Source organism: Chlorocebus sabaeus, chromosome 4 (assembly GCF_047675955.1).
Source record: "Chlorocebus sabaeus isolate Y175 chromosome 4, mChlSab1.0.hap1, whole genome shotgun sequence".
NCBI classification, from domain to species: Eukaryota; Metazoa; Chordata; class Mammalia; order Primates; family Cercopithecidae; genus Chlorocebus; species Chlorocebus sabaeus.
Window position 1 is genome coordinate 59,044,302 of NC_132907.1, and position 16,009 is coordinate 59,060,310.

At 41.6% G+C, this 16,009-nt stretch overlaps 1 protein-coding gene across 4 annotated transcripts in view; it reads left to right on the forward strand.

Annotated features, from left to right (window-relative positions):
• Nucleotides 1–16,009, forward strand: part of CAPSL (calcyphosine like) — a 46,179-nt gene that overhangs the window by 20,444 nt on the left and 9,726 nt on the right. For 3 of the 4 annotated variants that reach the window (XM_007961369.3, XM_007961368.3, XM_007961365.3), the window contains exons 2-4: nt 3,288–3,424; nt 10,244–10,421; nt 10,716–10,925. In XM_007961369.3, coding sequence (XP_007959560.1) covers nt 3,288–3,424; nt 10,244–10,421; nt 10,716–10,925 — 525 coding nt within the window. Of the gene's footprint in view, nt 1–108; nt 267–3,287; nt 3,425–10,243; nt 10,422–10,715; nt 10,926–16,009 lie in introns of those variants that run through there. The other variant, XM_073014799.1, reaches the window with a different exon arrangement.

Sequence of the window (16,009 nt, forward strand, 5' to 3'; positions counted from 1 at the left end):
TCCTATGAGAAAGCACCATCAAACTGTGCTTTGAGATTCTTATATTTTATTTCATAAACCACAAACATGATGAAGCAGGAAGAGCCCTGCTTGGGAATCAGAAGCCCTCTGTTTTGGTCTTGGCCAGGACTTTTGAGCAAGTCACTTTGCCAACCCAAGCCTTCGTTTCCAAGTTTGCAAAATGAGGTTGCATCAGAGGATCTTCAAGGGTCATACAATTCTAACAGCGTGTGGATTACTGTGAGCCGCGTTTCCGTGTGACTTGGGCAAGTTACCTGATTTCTCTACATCCTAATTTCTTTATCTGTGAAATACCAATAATAGTAGTAACTAGCTCATGGGCTTGTTTTACTTTTTTAACTTTTGCTAATTTACCAAGATGACTACATGCCCAGCACACTTTAAAATTTATTTTTTAAATTGACAGATAAAGTTGTATTTGCCTTGTATAACATGATGTTTTGAAGTATGTATAATTGTGAAATGACTAAATCAAACTAGTAACATCTGTGCATGGGTTTTATTTTATTGAGATGAATACACATAACATAAATTAGCAATTTTAAAGTGTATATTACGTTCACAATGTTGACAGACCACCATCTATATCAAGTTCCAAAACATTTTTATTACCCCTGAAGGAAACTTCCCACTCATTAAGCAGTCACTCCCCACTGGCCCTCTCACCCCAGCCCCTTGCAAACACTAATTTGCTTTCTGTCTCTATGAATTTGCCTATTCTGAATATTTCACATAAATTAAATCGTACAGTGTGTGACATTTTGGGTCTGGCTTCTTGCACTTAGCATAATGTGGCCAAGGTTTATCCACATTGTGGCATCTGTCGGTACTGTGTTCCTTTTTATGGCTGAGGAGTGTTTCATTGTATGGCTACACCACAATTTGTTTATCCACTTATCCATGGATGGACATTTGGTTTGTTTCTACCTTTTGGCTGTTGTGAATAATGCTGCTATAAACATGGGTATATGTGCATTGGTTTGAGTTCCTGTTTTCAGTTCAGCTCACGGGGTTGTTGTGGGAACCGGACACATGCTTACTACCTAGCTGGGGCATGGGGGCACCACTGATGCCTTTAATATTATTCTGAAGGTGTGCAAAGAGGGTCCTACTGGGGATCTGTCCCAGATCCAGGAGCCAGATCTCACTTTCTCTCCATGACTGGTTTTTAGTCTCTGTTTCTCTTCATTCTCACTTACTGTCATGGATGGCAGGGAAAAACCAGAGCAAAATGAATAAGGTGGACAAGGCAGGGAAGATGTCACGGGAAATGAGAATGGGAGGTGTATGGCTGGGGACAGCCATTGGGCAAGTATCATGAAGCAAGGTCGAGGGTCAGGAAAGATGGTGGTGGTCCTGGGCAGGATCAAGACTGTGAGGTGGGTTTGGAGAATGAGAAGTGCATGTTGTCGACACCTGTTCCTGCTTCCATAGGGGTTGGGGTGGGGATGGGGCACATGCCACTGGCAGAATATGGTCAGGGCAAGGGAATGGCTCAGGCAAGGATGAGTAAGGCAGCAGGAGATGGCTAGATGAGTGAATTGGTGGTTTTGTCCGTGACTCAGGATTCTGGCTGTTAATGAGGGGAGAGTTAGTGCTGAAGCTGGGAATGAGCTCTGGGAATTGTCAGCTTGAGGTCGGGTGACAAAATAGTAATAAGTAAACACCAGTTATTAGAAAGCTAAAGCTGCCAGGAAGGGCATGGTCTTGGCTGCAGGTGTCCCTGTTGGATGAGAATTGGAACATGCTCCTTGTGTGTGCCTGGCAAGAAGAGAAGTCTCTAAGAGCAGGGTGTGCCACCGTCTTGAGTTCCAGGGAACCTCTGTTTAGGTGCCAGAGGAAGCAGAGGAAGGCTGTGTAGCTTTAGACAAAGCAAGCTTTTCCTAACGTGGCATAAAGCAGCTGAGACCTAGACAGGTTTCCTTCTTGACCCGAGGTTCAAGAGAACTGAAAGGAATTGCTCCCTTCTTCACCCACATACTGGGAATCTGGATACAGGGCAAGAAGGTAGGATCCTGTACTTTGGCTCGGTTGAGGCTGCAAGAAAGTGGCCATGTCAAGTGTGTGCATCCCTGAATTGTCTATTCGGGCCTCAGTTATTGGCTTGATGAGATTCCCTTTCCCAAAAGTCAAATAAGGAGTACCCTGTGTGGGAGACCTTTCAGGGTGTATAGGAGAACAACAGTCCTGACATAGATGAGGTTGTGAATCTGCAGGTTGCTCTCCTTGATGAAAATAATTCCGTCCTAATGTAGCACTTAGGGAAAGTGCCAGAATTTGACTAGGGAGGGAGCCTTGAAGCCAGGGCAGAACCACATTCTAATACTATTTTTTTTTCTGCACATTGCATGCTGTCCTTTGCACATCCTTCAAGACTCTTGCCTCTCATTCTTTTTATTTCACAACTCACAAGTAACTTCTAGAGCCTCCTGAGAGCAGCCATGAGAATTAGTGTTTTTTGAAGCTGGAATGGCATTTAAAGACCATCTTATCCAATCCTCCCATTTAACAGAGGAGGAAACACAGGCTGTGAGATTCACTCATAGGGAGGTTACCAGGCAGATGGGGGTGAGGAGTGGGGGGAGCTGTGGGGTGGGGATTGAAGAGTCAGGACTATAGCTCAGGTCTCCAGGCTCCCAGCCCAGTGCTCTTCCCACTGTTGTGCAAGCTTTGAGAGCTCATGTGTGGTTACAGGAGTTTGTACATCCCTTGGGGACCATTCAGGAGACAGCACTTCACTGCACCCATCCTAAGATCCTTGTTAGGTGTTAGTGGACTCTAACCTGTGAATCAAGGAGACCATACCCATTACTAGTAAGAATCATTAAGGATCAAGTGCTGAAAATCTCATTCAAGACAGAAGCAACAAAATCAGAGGAGAACATTAAATGTGAGGGTCAAGGGAATATGGAAAATTCTACATAAAATAATATGGTATATAAGGTTGGTTCAAAAAAGAGAGTATAGAGAAACTGGACTTCTTTTATAGATGGACGAGGGCCTCAGAAAGATCACAGCATCTTTGGAAATGGTGATATATTTAAGATTATTGTCTGGGCTGGAGAAACCAGATGTCCTCAGGACTAGATAAGTAAGTTATAAATATGCCAGGCACACAGTTGGCATAGAGAAAAATGGGAAATTCTGAGAGGTTTCCTGACAGAGAAGGCTGTAGATTTCCTTCTCAGTGGGGCTGCTGTCACCCTGCCCAGCCAGAGGCAGTGGCAAGGCCTGGACTCTGCTAACATGCTATGGCTTCCCCTCAGATGGCAGGGACAGCGCGCCATGACCGAGAGATGGCAATCCAGGCCAAGAAAAAGCTCACCACGGCCACCGACCCCATTGAAAGACTCCGACTGCAGTGCCTGGCCAGGGGCTCTGCTGGGATCAAAGGACTTGGCAGGTAGGACTCAGCTACAGGTAGCAGGGAATGGAGTGGGAAGGAACGACTCGGCCAGGTGAAGCTAATGTTGGCCACGTGGTCTTGGGCAAGTCATTTCCTCCTAGGGCTCAGTTCCTTATTTGTAAAATGTGGAGTGTAGAAGAGTTGATCTACGAAGTCCCTCATAGTTTTTGGATCTTAGTCCCAGATTCAGCAAGACTCATATCTGCTACAAGACAGTGCAGCTCTGGGAAAATATGAGGTAAAGGGAGAAGCAGCATGTGCCCTGGCATGGAGATGCCTACCAGGACAATGAAAGGAACTCTCTCTGCAGCTGTGATAATAAAGTGCAGGGTGGAAGAGGGAGGAAGGAACAGCCATTTAGCCCTAATTGCAGAATTTGGAGTTTTGCTCTCAGGCAATCATTTCTCCGTCACTTCGAGGGACACTGGTATTGCTTGTCAGATAACTGACAGCTCACTGCCAGTGAGGTTCTATCAGCTGGGTAGCTCCTGTTCTCCTACCCTCTGTCTTCTGAGTGTGAATAGTTTTAAGGACTGAGAAACCCAAGGGGAAAGAAGATTGTGAGCCTCCTGAGGGCAGGTCCTGTGCATCATAACAAACTCCATCAAGAGCCTGCCATGGGCCAGGCATTGGACACATCTCAGGGACCCTTGGGTGAACAAGGCTTCTTAAGCCCCCATCGAGGACTAAGACTATGGAGTACATGAGTGATCTAAATGTATCTCAGTGGTGTGAGAAGTTGTATATTAGAGAGTACAGGATGCCAATGGGAGGGAAATCCAGCCTTGCACCCAGATGATGTGAAAGGCTTCACTTCCAGCAAGGTACTGAGTGCCTGGGAGACAACTCTGAACAATCCCAAGTCTCAGACTAAGCCCAGATCTGTCAGAAGGCCAGGCAGTGGGGATATGGACCCTGGTGGCCAGGCTGCCCCAGTCCAATGGGAAGACCAGTCCCCATGCCCTCAATATTGTGTCACTTCAACCTCTACCCTGTTCATAATGGGTCCACATCGTTGTTCTTAGTGCAAACCCTTGAGGAATCCTCTCTTCCACTCTCTGGTTCACTCAGTGGAATCCCTCCTGCTGCCTGTGCTGTCTTCATCCCATACCCACACTGCACACTGTGTCTCTACAAGCCTTTCTACTGGGAACCAGTCTACGGTGAACAGACACCATTCCATCCTAGGCCTTTTGCAGAATGTGCCGTCTGCCTGCCTTACTGACTTTGGCCTTCTCTAAGTACCTCCTAACTCAAGTGGAAGCTGCCCCTTCTCCTCCACTCCTACCTTAGGATCAGTTGAAGACTAAATACTCTCCTTCAGTCTAACTCCAAATCCCAGGTCAGATTCACCCCTTTGTTCATTTATTTCTTTCCCATAAATCCTGTCTTAGAAGGGCATCTCTTCAGGTTAGACTCTGCCATCTTCCCACCTGCACAACATTTAGCATTCTGTGAAGTGTTGGCTCCTGGCACCATCTTTCCACCCTGTCTGAGTCTTTACCCTGACCAAGATCAAGATGACTTTATCATTTATAACCTTGACACCTTCATTTTTTGACAAGAAATTCTCGTGGTTTTCAACAGTATATGTTCTTTCTTAGTAATTTCCGATTGCCTTGTAAATGTAGATACTTCTCTAGTATCTAAATTTTCAAGATTCTTTTGCCAGTATCCTTAATTTATCAGACACCTTGGCTACTCCTGAGTTAGCACATCTCTACTCTGGCCCCTTGCCACATTCTTGGAATGATATCCATTCCTGAGATACAAACTACTTTCACCATATATATATACACATATACGTGTGTGTGTGTATATATATATAAAATCAGGAAAGATATAGCAAATTAGCCAACTAACCAGTGAATATCTCTGTGTGGTTGCCTTACAGAGTATCTAATCCAAACAAAACAAAAGTCATTTTTTTTTTTTTTTTTTTTTTTTTGCAAATACAGCTTCTTCTGCAGCCCCTGCTGTCTTCGTGGTATTACTACTCTTCCAGGTACTTGGGTTGAAAACTTTAGAATTACCTTCATTAGCCCACCATATTGACTCCTTTATTTTTATAGTATCTTGAAAGCTTTCTTTTTTAATTTTCATTCCAATTGCTCAAGTATAGACACTCAACATTTTTTCACTGGACTCTTACGATAGTATTCTTACTGGTTCCTTTGCTTCTAAGTTTTCAGTCCTCCAATTCATTCAATCCACTGTTGCTAGAGTTCTCTTAGTTCTCCTATTGCTAAAGTTCTCATTATTTTGATAATGTCACTTCAAGTCAACCATTTAATGACTTTAAAAATGACTTGCTAATAAAGTTCAAACTTTTTAGCATGTAAGGACATTTAAAAGTCTTTAGATTCTGATTACTTCAACTTTCCATCTTTTAAAAAGATTATTCTTTAATTGCTGGGATACATGGGCAGAATGTGCAGGTTTGTTACATAGGTATACACGTGCCATGGTGGTTTGCCACACCCATCAACCTGTCATCTACATTAGGTATTTCTCCTAATGCTATCCCTCCCCTAGTCCCCACCCCTGACGTTCGTGTTCCCATGTGTGATGTTCCCCTCCCTGTGTCCATGTGATCTCATTGTTCAACTCCTACTTACAAGTGAGATCATGTGATGTTTGGTTTTCTGTTCCTGTATTACTTTGCTGAGAATGATGGTCTTTTAATTGGGGCATTTAGCCCATTTACATTTAAGGTTAATATGATTACGTGTGAATTTGATCCTGTCATTATTCTGCTAGCTGGTTATTTTGGCCGTTAGTTGATGCAGTTTCTTCACAGTTTTGATGGTCTTTACAATTTGGTATGTTTTTGCAGTGGCTGGTACCAGTTTTTCCTATCCACGTTTAGTGCTTCCTTCAGAAGTTCTTGTAAGGCAGGCCTGGTGGTGACAAAATCTCTCAGTGTTTGCTTGTCTGTAAAGGATTTTATTTCTCCTTCGCTTATGAAGCTTAGTTTGGCTGGATATGAAATTCCGGGTTGAAAATTCTTTTCTTTAAGAATATTGAATATTGGCCCTCATTCTCTTCTGCCTTGTAGGGTTTCTGCAGAGAGATCCACTGTTAATCTCATGGACTTCCCATGGTGGGTAACTCAAACTTTCCCTCTGGCTGCCCTTAACATTTTTTCCTTCATATGAACCTTGGTGAATCTGATGATTATGTGTCTTGGGGTTGCTTTTCTTGAGGAGTTTCATTGTGGTGTTCTCTGTATTTCCTGATTTTGAATGTTGGCCTGTCTTGCTACATTGGGGAAGTTCTCCTGGATAATATCCTGAAGAGTGTTTTCCAGCTTGGTTCCATTCTCCCTGTCATTTTCAGGTACACCTATCAAATGTAGGTTTGGTCTTTTCACATAGTTCTATATTTTTTGGAGGTTTTGTTCGTGATTTTCTATTCTTTTTTCTCTAATCTTATCTTCACGCTTTATTTCATTAAGTTGATCTTCAATCTCCTATATCCTTTCTTCCACTTGATCGAATCAGCTATTGATAGTTGTGTATGCTTCACGAAGTTCTGATGCTGTGTTTCTCAGCTCCATCAGGTCATTTATGTTCTTCTCTAAACTGGTTATTCTAGTTAGTAATTCCTCTAACCTTTTTCAAGGTTCTTAGCTTCCTTGCGTTAGGTTAGTACATACTCCGTTAGCTCAGAGGAGTTTGTTATTATCCACCTTCTGAAGCCTACTTCTGTCAATTTGTCAAACTCATTCTCCATCCAGTTTTGTTCCCTTGCTGGCAAGGATTTGTGATCCTTTGGAAGAGAAGAGACATTCTGGTTTTTGGAATTTTCAGCCTTTTTGTGCTGGTTTTTCCTTATCTTTGTGGATTTATCTACCTTTGGTCTTTGATGTTAGTGACCTTTGGATGGGGTTTTTGTGTAGATGTCATTTTTGTTGATGTTGGTGCTATTCCTTTCTGTTTGTTAGTTTTCCTTCTAACTCTCTGCTGCAGGTCTGCTGGAGTTTGCTGGAGGTCCACTCCAGACCCTGTTTGCCTGGGTATCCCCAGTGGAGGGTGCAGAACAGCAAATATTGCTCCCTGTTCCTTCCTCTGGAAGCTTCATCCCAGAAGGGCACCCACCAGATGCCAGCTAGAGCTCTCCTGTATGAGTTGTCTGTTTACCCCTGCTGGGAGGTGTCTCTCAGTCAGTATGCATGGGGGTCAGGGACCCACTTGAGGAGACAGTCTTTCCCTTAGCAGAGCTTGAGCACTGTGCTGGGAGATCTGCTGCTCTCTTCAGAGCCAGCAGGCAGGAACATTTAAGTCTACTGAAGCTGTGCCCACAGCCACCCCTTCCCCAGGTGCTCTGTCCCAGGGAGATGGGAGTTTTATCTATAAGCCCCTGACCGGGGCTGCTGCCTTTCTTTCAGAGATGCCCTGCCCAGAGAGGAGGAATCAAGAGGGGCAGTCTGGCTACAGTGGCTTTGCTGAGCTGTACTGGGCTCCACACAGTTCAAACTTCCTGGTGGCTTTGTTTACACTATGGGGGAAAACTGTCTGCTCAAACCTCAGTAATGGTGGCCCCCCTCCAAGCTCGAGCATCCCAGATCAATTTCAGACTGCTGTGCTGGCAGCAAGCATTTCAAGCCAGTGGATCTTAGATTGCTGGGCTCTGTGGGAGTGGGATCCACTGAGCTAGACCACTTGGCTCCCTGGCTTTAGCACCCTTTCCAGGGGAGTGAAGTGTTCTGTCTCGCTGGCCTTCCAGGTGCCACTGGGGTATGAAAAAAAACTCCTATAGCTTTTTTTTGGTGTCTCCCCAAGTGGCCGCCCAGTTTTGTGCTTGAAACCCAGGTCTCTGGGCATGTAGGCACCTGAGGGGATCTCTTGGTCTGTGGGTTGCAAAGACTATGGGAAAAGCATAGTATCTGGGCCAGAATGCACCATTCCTCATGGCACAGTCCCTCACAGCTTCCCTTGGCTAGGGCAGGGAGTTCCCCAATCCTCTGTGCTTCCCGGGTGAGGTGATGCCCCACCCTGCTTCTGGTCACCGTCCATGGGCTGCACCCACTGTCTAACCAGTTTCAGTGAGATGAGCCTTGTACCTCAGTTGCAGATGAAGAAATCACCCACCTTCTGCATTGATCTTGCTGGGAGCTGCAGACCGGAGCTGTTCCTATTGGCCATCTTGCTCAGATCACCCAACTTTCTATCTTAACTTCGTTATTTCTTCCTTCAGAGCTATCCTCTAGCTTTCTGAGATACCCCAAGAATACTCTAGAAACAGCCATTGCTCTGAAATGCATCCTTTCTCCCTTCACTTAAAACCACTAATTATCCTTTTTAGTGTTTCTCTTTCAATAACTTCTTAAGACCAGAGACTGCATCTCGTTCACCTTTTTATTCCTCTTTACAGGGCTTAGTGCAAAGTTTCATGCATTATAAATTCCTAAGCAGTGAATTTTATTGAATAACACATGGTGGCTTAATAATACATAATTAATTTCAGATTTATTTATGTTTTACAAAGAAACTGATAAGTTCACTTTCTGTAGCACTGCTGTCTGTTCATTAATTAGTTATATGTGCTTATTGTTACTGGAACATTATTATTTCTAGGTCTTCTTGGCTGACAAAACAAAGAAATATGTGTGTGTATAGTAATCTGCATCTAAACATTTTTTGTTTATTTGTTTATTTTTAAAAGACAGAGTCTTGCTCTGTCACCCAGGCTGGAGTGCAGTGGTGTGATCTTGGCTCACTGCAACCTCTGCCTCCCAGGTTCTAGCGATTCTCCTGCCTCAGCCTCCTGACTAGCTGGGATTATAGGAGCATGCCCATGCCTAGCTGATTTATTGTATTTTAGAAGAGATGGAGTTTCACTGTGTTGCCCAGGCTGGCCTTGAACTCCTAAGCTCAGGCATTCTATCTGCCTCAGCCTCCCAAAGTGCTAGGATTACAGGCATGAGCCACCACACTTGGCCTAAATATTTTCATATGTAATGATTTATGTCTATATTAAGCTAAACATGAGTTCACACTGATATCTCCAACTCTAATCCATGCCTCTTTTCCTATCTTATCTCTAAATTCTCACTTTCACTTTGAGAAACCTAGCTTCCATCTTTATTATCCATTTACTTGATGGTTCAACTTCAGTATACATGTACATCAGTGTCAGAATTGTTAACCTGTATCCCTGTGGGAAACAACTTTATCAACTAGAGTACAGTAAATTGTGTGCAGTTCCTGTGTTCTTACAGACTCTACTCATTTTCAAAATACTTAAATCAGCACCTTTCTCTCTTATCCCTTTACCCCTTTTGGGGATGTTTTGTTCTTTCATAATACAGTGAGATTTTCTTGTCACAGTTTGCATTCCTTCCTGTGATTTTCTGACTTCCTAAATCATTTTTTTAAAAATTCATATGCATTAAGGTTTATGCCTTGTTTTGTAAAGTTCTATGGGTTTTAACAAATGCATAATGTCATGTATCCACCATCATAGTATTATAAAGGATATTTTCATTGACCTAAAAATCCCATGTTTCACCAATTCAATTATTTCCTCTCCCTTTCATCTTTTTACTGTCTCCACAGTTTTGTCTTTTTCAGAATGTCATGTAATTAGAATTATACTTTGTGTATGTGCATGTGTGTGTGTCTGTGTGTGTGTGTGTGTGTGTGTGGTGGGAAGAGGCTCTTTAGTTTTGGAAGGGGGGTGCAGAGAAGAATTTAAGACTTTGGTATTTTTATTTGACGAAACCCTGAGTGTGGATTTTTTTTTTAAAAAATCTTTACACTTATACCTGTTCTTTGTAAAATTCTTCTTAATTTTTGTGTGTGTTTTCTTCAGAGTGTTTAGAATTATGGATGACGATAATAATCGAACCCTTGATTTTAAAGAATTTATGAAAGGGTTAAATGATTATGCTGTGGTAATGGAAAGGGAAGAGGTAGAAGAGCTTTTCCGGAGGTTTGATAAAGATGGAAATGGAACAATAGACTTCAATGAATTTCTTCTCACATTAAGAGTAAGTGGCCCCATTAATCAGTATATCTGGTGAGTTTGGCTTTCACGTGGTTTGGGTTGGCTACCTTGAGGTTTTGTTTTCACAAGTTGTTAGTACACTGTGGGGAGGGGGATGAGCAGAAGACTGTGAACAGACTTAAGAACTTTTTGGAGCAATCATAGTGCTGCTTATTATATAATAGCACACAAATACTATTTCACATCATTGAGGGGAATAAGATATTTTGTCACATAGGATACCAAAAAATCTCATTTGCTTATGTATGTCTCTGCATGTATTCTTCTATTTTTGTAGCCTCCAATGTCCAGAGCCAGAAAAGAGGTAATCATGCAAGCTTTTAGAAAGTTAGACAAGACTGGAGATGGCGTTATAACAATCGAAGACCTTCGTGAGGTGTATAATGCAAAACACCATCCAAAGTACCAGAATGGGGAATGGAGTGAGGAACAAGTATTTAGGAAATTTCTGGATAACTTTGATTCACCCTATGACAAAGATGGATTGGTAAGTAAAACAGTCTAATCCAGGGGAAATTTCTTCAATTTGAAATTGTAAGTGGGAAATAGGTTCAAACCCTTAAAAATTTTAACACGTGGATATATATTTGTAGTAAATAGAAGTAAACTATTTCCCTAGGAACCATCTAGAAACTTCCCCATTGCCAGGGGAAACTTTCATGTTACTTCAGTTGAAAACTAATATATGTATGTGCACGCACACACTCATAGACATATATTGACATATATTGGTAAGGGATCCACATAAGTGATGACCTGTCATCTGGGGAATGTGATGTTTTGATTAAACATGCCATTTTATGGTTATTATATTTACCATACTCAGCTAGTTGCATTCCAGTGAACTATAATAAAACATTTAACTTTGAAATGAGATCGTAATTTAATTTTGGGAAACAGATTTATAAGGCTTTTCAGGATGTTTTAGTGCCTTCACACTCATCCTTATGAGCCTCATTTGTCATCACACTTTGTTATGTGGAAATGCCATTTGAAGGTAGTTTTTGGTAAAGGGGATGCCAAATCACTCTTCAAGTTACAAATGCATAGCTTGGTAGGGTAAGGAGTTATATAGCTCCATGACTGTGTCTAGGCTGAAATGAAAATGTCATCTGTCCTTTATCAACAGCCATAAATAGACTTTTTAGAAAAAAAAAACAACAACAACCAGAGCCAGTTCTGTTCTTAGGTGACCTAAGGATTTTGGTGATAAGGAAAGGGGGTTATCCCCTGGATAACAGTCAGCAGCAGCACAACCCCAGGGTTCATTGTCTCTTAAGCCCTTTACAGCACAGGAAAAGATTAGTGGCCCAGTGGACAAGAAGACGGTGGTTAAGGGAAGAAGAAATAAACCTTCCTCTTCTGAAGGGAATGTCCTCCAACTTTTTAAATGAAACTTTATGATGAGTCTCATTAGCAAGGGGTGGGGGATAGGAAGGTGACCTTTCTGTCCTTCCTGCTGCCATTTCCCAGTCAGGGATGGAGATATACCCTCTATTTCAGGCTGAGGATTGTGGAGGCAGGTTTACAAAAGGGCCGAACTTCAATAGGGCTGCCAAAATCTTAGGGACAGAAATAAAAACTATATGTTTTCTTCCAGTATTGCTGGCCTTGATCAGTGAGATGTCAGTGGAAAAATAGCCAACTGCCATTTCCCCAAATTAGCCCACCCCTTTGTGGATCCCAGAGTGTGTCTGCTTCCTCTCTGCAGGTGGTTCCTTCTCATTGCCAGGGGAAACCTCAGCTACTCTTTTCTCAACAAAAGTCAAAATCGCCAGTTGTGATTCGGCTGATTCAAGTCTGCACACAACCCTTTTTGATATTTATCTTAAGAAGCCACATTAAGCTCTCAAAAGCTCATAAAGGTTATTGAGGTTTTTTAGCAGTTATAGCACTTGATGTCATCTGAATGCTACAGACCCTGTATTGATACCCAACTCTGGCTGTTCATAATCATCACCAGGAGGGTTTATTAATAATGTAGATTGCTAGCTGTACTGCAGAACCACAGAATCTGATTTTTTGGAGGGTGGAGTCCAAGGCTTCACATTTTAATGTGTATCAGATGACTCTTACACTCATGCGTATTTGTGATCCTTAGCTCTAAAAGGTTCAGAAATGACTGTTTTAAAATTACTAAATATAATATGCACATGATACCATTTAGCATAATAATGAATCTGGGCAACATTTTTGAGCACATATCAACTGGGCATTTGCTAACGGCTTACCAGGGATATCTCATTTAATAGACATAATAAAAGTTTTCTAAGAAGTGATGTGTAATTCAAACTTTTGCACGCTGAATTGTATTTTAAATGCACAAGAAATTGTTGATGTAGAGGAACTCCATGGTAAAGTCTTTTATGAGGAGAATAATTAGCTTCTAATTTACCTCTTGCAAGTTGAATTATTTTGCATATGAAGTTTTTTTGTGTTGAAGCATAGCTCTACTTGAAGCCAGTGTGCTCATTTATGGTTAAAAACATCCCATATAAGGCAAAATTTAAAATAATGCAAAAAATTCAGCATAGCTCCTAGTTAAGGATATTGTTTAAACTTGATAATCTAGGCTAAACTCTCAAATACCCAAAAAGATTGCTGGAGTTTGCAGCAGTCATGGAATTTGATGTCATAAATCTTGCACTAATACCCTACTGGACTCCCATAGCAGCTGGAAGCCATTTGGATGGAGGTGTGAAGCAATCAGATAACCTGTGAAACAAACTTTCCTTACCCCTTTTCTATCACTAAACTCCACCCCAATTTGGTGAGACATTTACTTCTTATTTTTTAATATCTAAGTTTTGAATTCTTCTTGTGTATATATGACTTTATAATCACCATATTTTTAAAAAGCCTCTTAGGACTTTAGCCCTTCAGGGAATATCAGTCTATTACCTCATCCATCTCATAAAAAATTTTTAAATAATTAAAAAGTTGTTAGGTCTATTACTGAGTGTATGTATTAATAGTAACCTAGATTTGTTTTAGGAGTTTTCTGATGAATTTAGAGCTGAGGAAAAGGGATTGTATTGTGACTTCCATTATCCCCATCTGGGACCTTCCCCTGTATATATGATATATACCTTGCCACATAAATGTAGCCTAGTCAAGAGGCCTGCTAAAAGTAGGAGTGCCCAGTCTCTCATTTTTTCTAATATCAAATAAAATGAATAAGGATAGTAATTATTGCTAACCAGCAATTTACTATGATGAGGGCAAATTTACGGGAGATTAGAGAATTTGCGATTCAGGCCATTCCCAATATAAGTTGAGTCTCAGAAAACAAGCAAACACCTAGCTAAGAGTAACTGATGGCTTCTTCTGAAATGATCAAATACATTAGCTCTGACCTCTGGCTTGACGTCATCTGACTTCCAAGTGAGATTTAATGCTTCCTTTATCTTTTGCTCATCTTGGATTCCTTCTCCATTCTCCATCAGAGCCAGCTCAACTCAGGTCACCCCATCCCATTGGGGGAGTTTGGGATGGAAGCATGGGGTTTCGATACCAGTCTCAATCATGTATTGGTGTTTCAGTTAGGGTTTGCTTTCAATCCAAGAAATAGGAAATCTTATTAAACATTGGAATACACAAAGTAGGTTTTTTTAAATTCTACTTGATGTTCTCGCTTAAGTGGCTTAAAGAGAACACAGCTGAGGTCTTTGTGATTTTCCTGGCCTTTCCTTCATGATCTCAAGATGGTTGCCTAACTTCATCCAGCACATCTGAGTTTCAGGCAGCAGGACAAAGGAGGAAGAAGGAGGGAATGAGAAAGGGCTAGAGCCTGCATGAGGAAAGCAAAAGCTTCCCTAGAAATTCATGTCAGATTTCTGTTGTATCTTATCGGTGAGAACTCTATCACTTGGCCATCCCAAACTGCAGCTGCAGGGGAGTCTGGGAAAGTGAGTTTTGAGTCCTTCAACTTTCATGGGAGAGAAAAGCTAGGGACAGGAGTATTACAGTGGATTTGGAGGGAGTCTCACTCAATGGCTGTCACCCCTGGTCGACCAATAGACAATAGAAACAACAAAGTAAAAATATTAGGAGTTTGGTAATTTTAATTAAAAAATAATTAGCTGTAAAAATGTTCCTCAAACTGTCACAGTAAAGTGCACAGTCAAAATGGCTCAGGGTCCCGTGTATAACGCTTATACTTTACTTGCTATTTGCTGTTAAAATGATCCACTTACTTTGTTGGAGTATTTCACCAGCCTGCGGCCTTTTTGAGGACTAAGACTTTGTCTTAATTATCTTTGATATTCCCTGTTAAATTATTGTAGTGTGCACAACAATTAACTGGCATGTTTAGATTTTTAAGTAGTAAATTCCGCAACCACTTGCTTCCGAGATTCTGATTTAGCAGGTCCATGTAGGGTAAAGCCTGGGGATCTAGGCTTATGACAGGCACCCCAGGTGGTCCTGATGTAGGTGGTATGGATCCACACTGATAAACATTTCCCTGGAACCTCACACAACATGAGAAAGATAGAGGGAGGGCAATAATGATGTGTGAAACTAAATGTAATCCCTTAATGAGGGAATTGAAAACAGAGGCTGAGGAATCCAAAGGAGGAGAGGAATAAAGAAGTTCAAGAAAGGGGGACGCAAATGGTATCCTAATTTTGACAGAGGCTGTATGCATGTACTGTAGATGTGTATTTACAGTTCAACTATGAGTTGAGTTCGAATGTCTTTCTTTCTACTGCCCTTCCTTATGTTTTTAGTGGGAAGGGGTGGTATGAGAGAGAATTATGGATCCTGTGACTTTTCTTTCTGTTCACTTATAATTTCAGCAAACAGGAGAAGGGGGTCAGTCATCTCTTATGATTCCTGGAAGGCATAAGTATGTCCCCAACTCATCATGTCAACCGACATGGTTAAATTAGAGTGTACATCTTATCTAGACCTGTCAAAAATAAGACTAATAACTGTTTTTTCTTCTTCTCCAAAGGAAAGTAATATAAAATCCCAGCATAGATAAACACATTAGTCGATATTTCAAAGAGATGGTCGTGGGTGTAGAGTGGAGAGAAGCCAGGATGGGTGGGAAGCATGAAGCAGGGGTAAGCTTTTTAGTCACCCTGGGCCTTGAATGAATTATTTATGTGTTAGAAAAGCTTGCAACCCAGGAGTGTTTAACTAGAAATCTGTTTCTTCACCCACAGGAGAAAACTCCATTTCTGGAAAGGAAAACATCACTTATCCTGACACAAGGACATGAGATGTTATTTCTGACGTGTCACAGAAAGACAGAAATAACTACAGTTGCAGAGCACTTCCTTCTTACTCTGAGTTTCAGTCTTCCTTATCTGAACTGAGGGCGCCCACCCTAAGAGAAAAGATGACAACCTGTGTCACTTTCCATTTAGGTTGGCTTAGAAACTTTCAAGACTTTCTTTCTCTCTTCCTAGGTGCTGTTCTCACACCATCCTCAACTTCACTTGTTCTTTTGTTTTAGATCAGTTCCTCAGCCATGATCACACACACAAAGAAATCCTCTATTTCCCTTCTATTTACAGGTGCACAAGGTGGGCCCCCATTGACAGAGTGAGAAGCAAAGTTTTG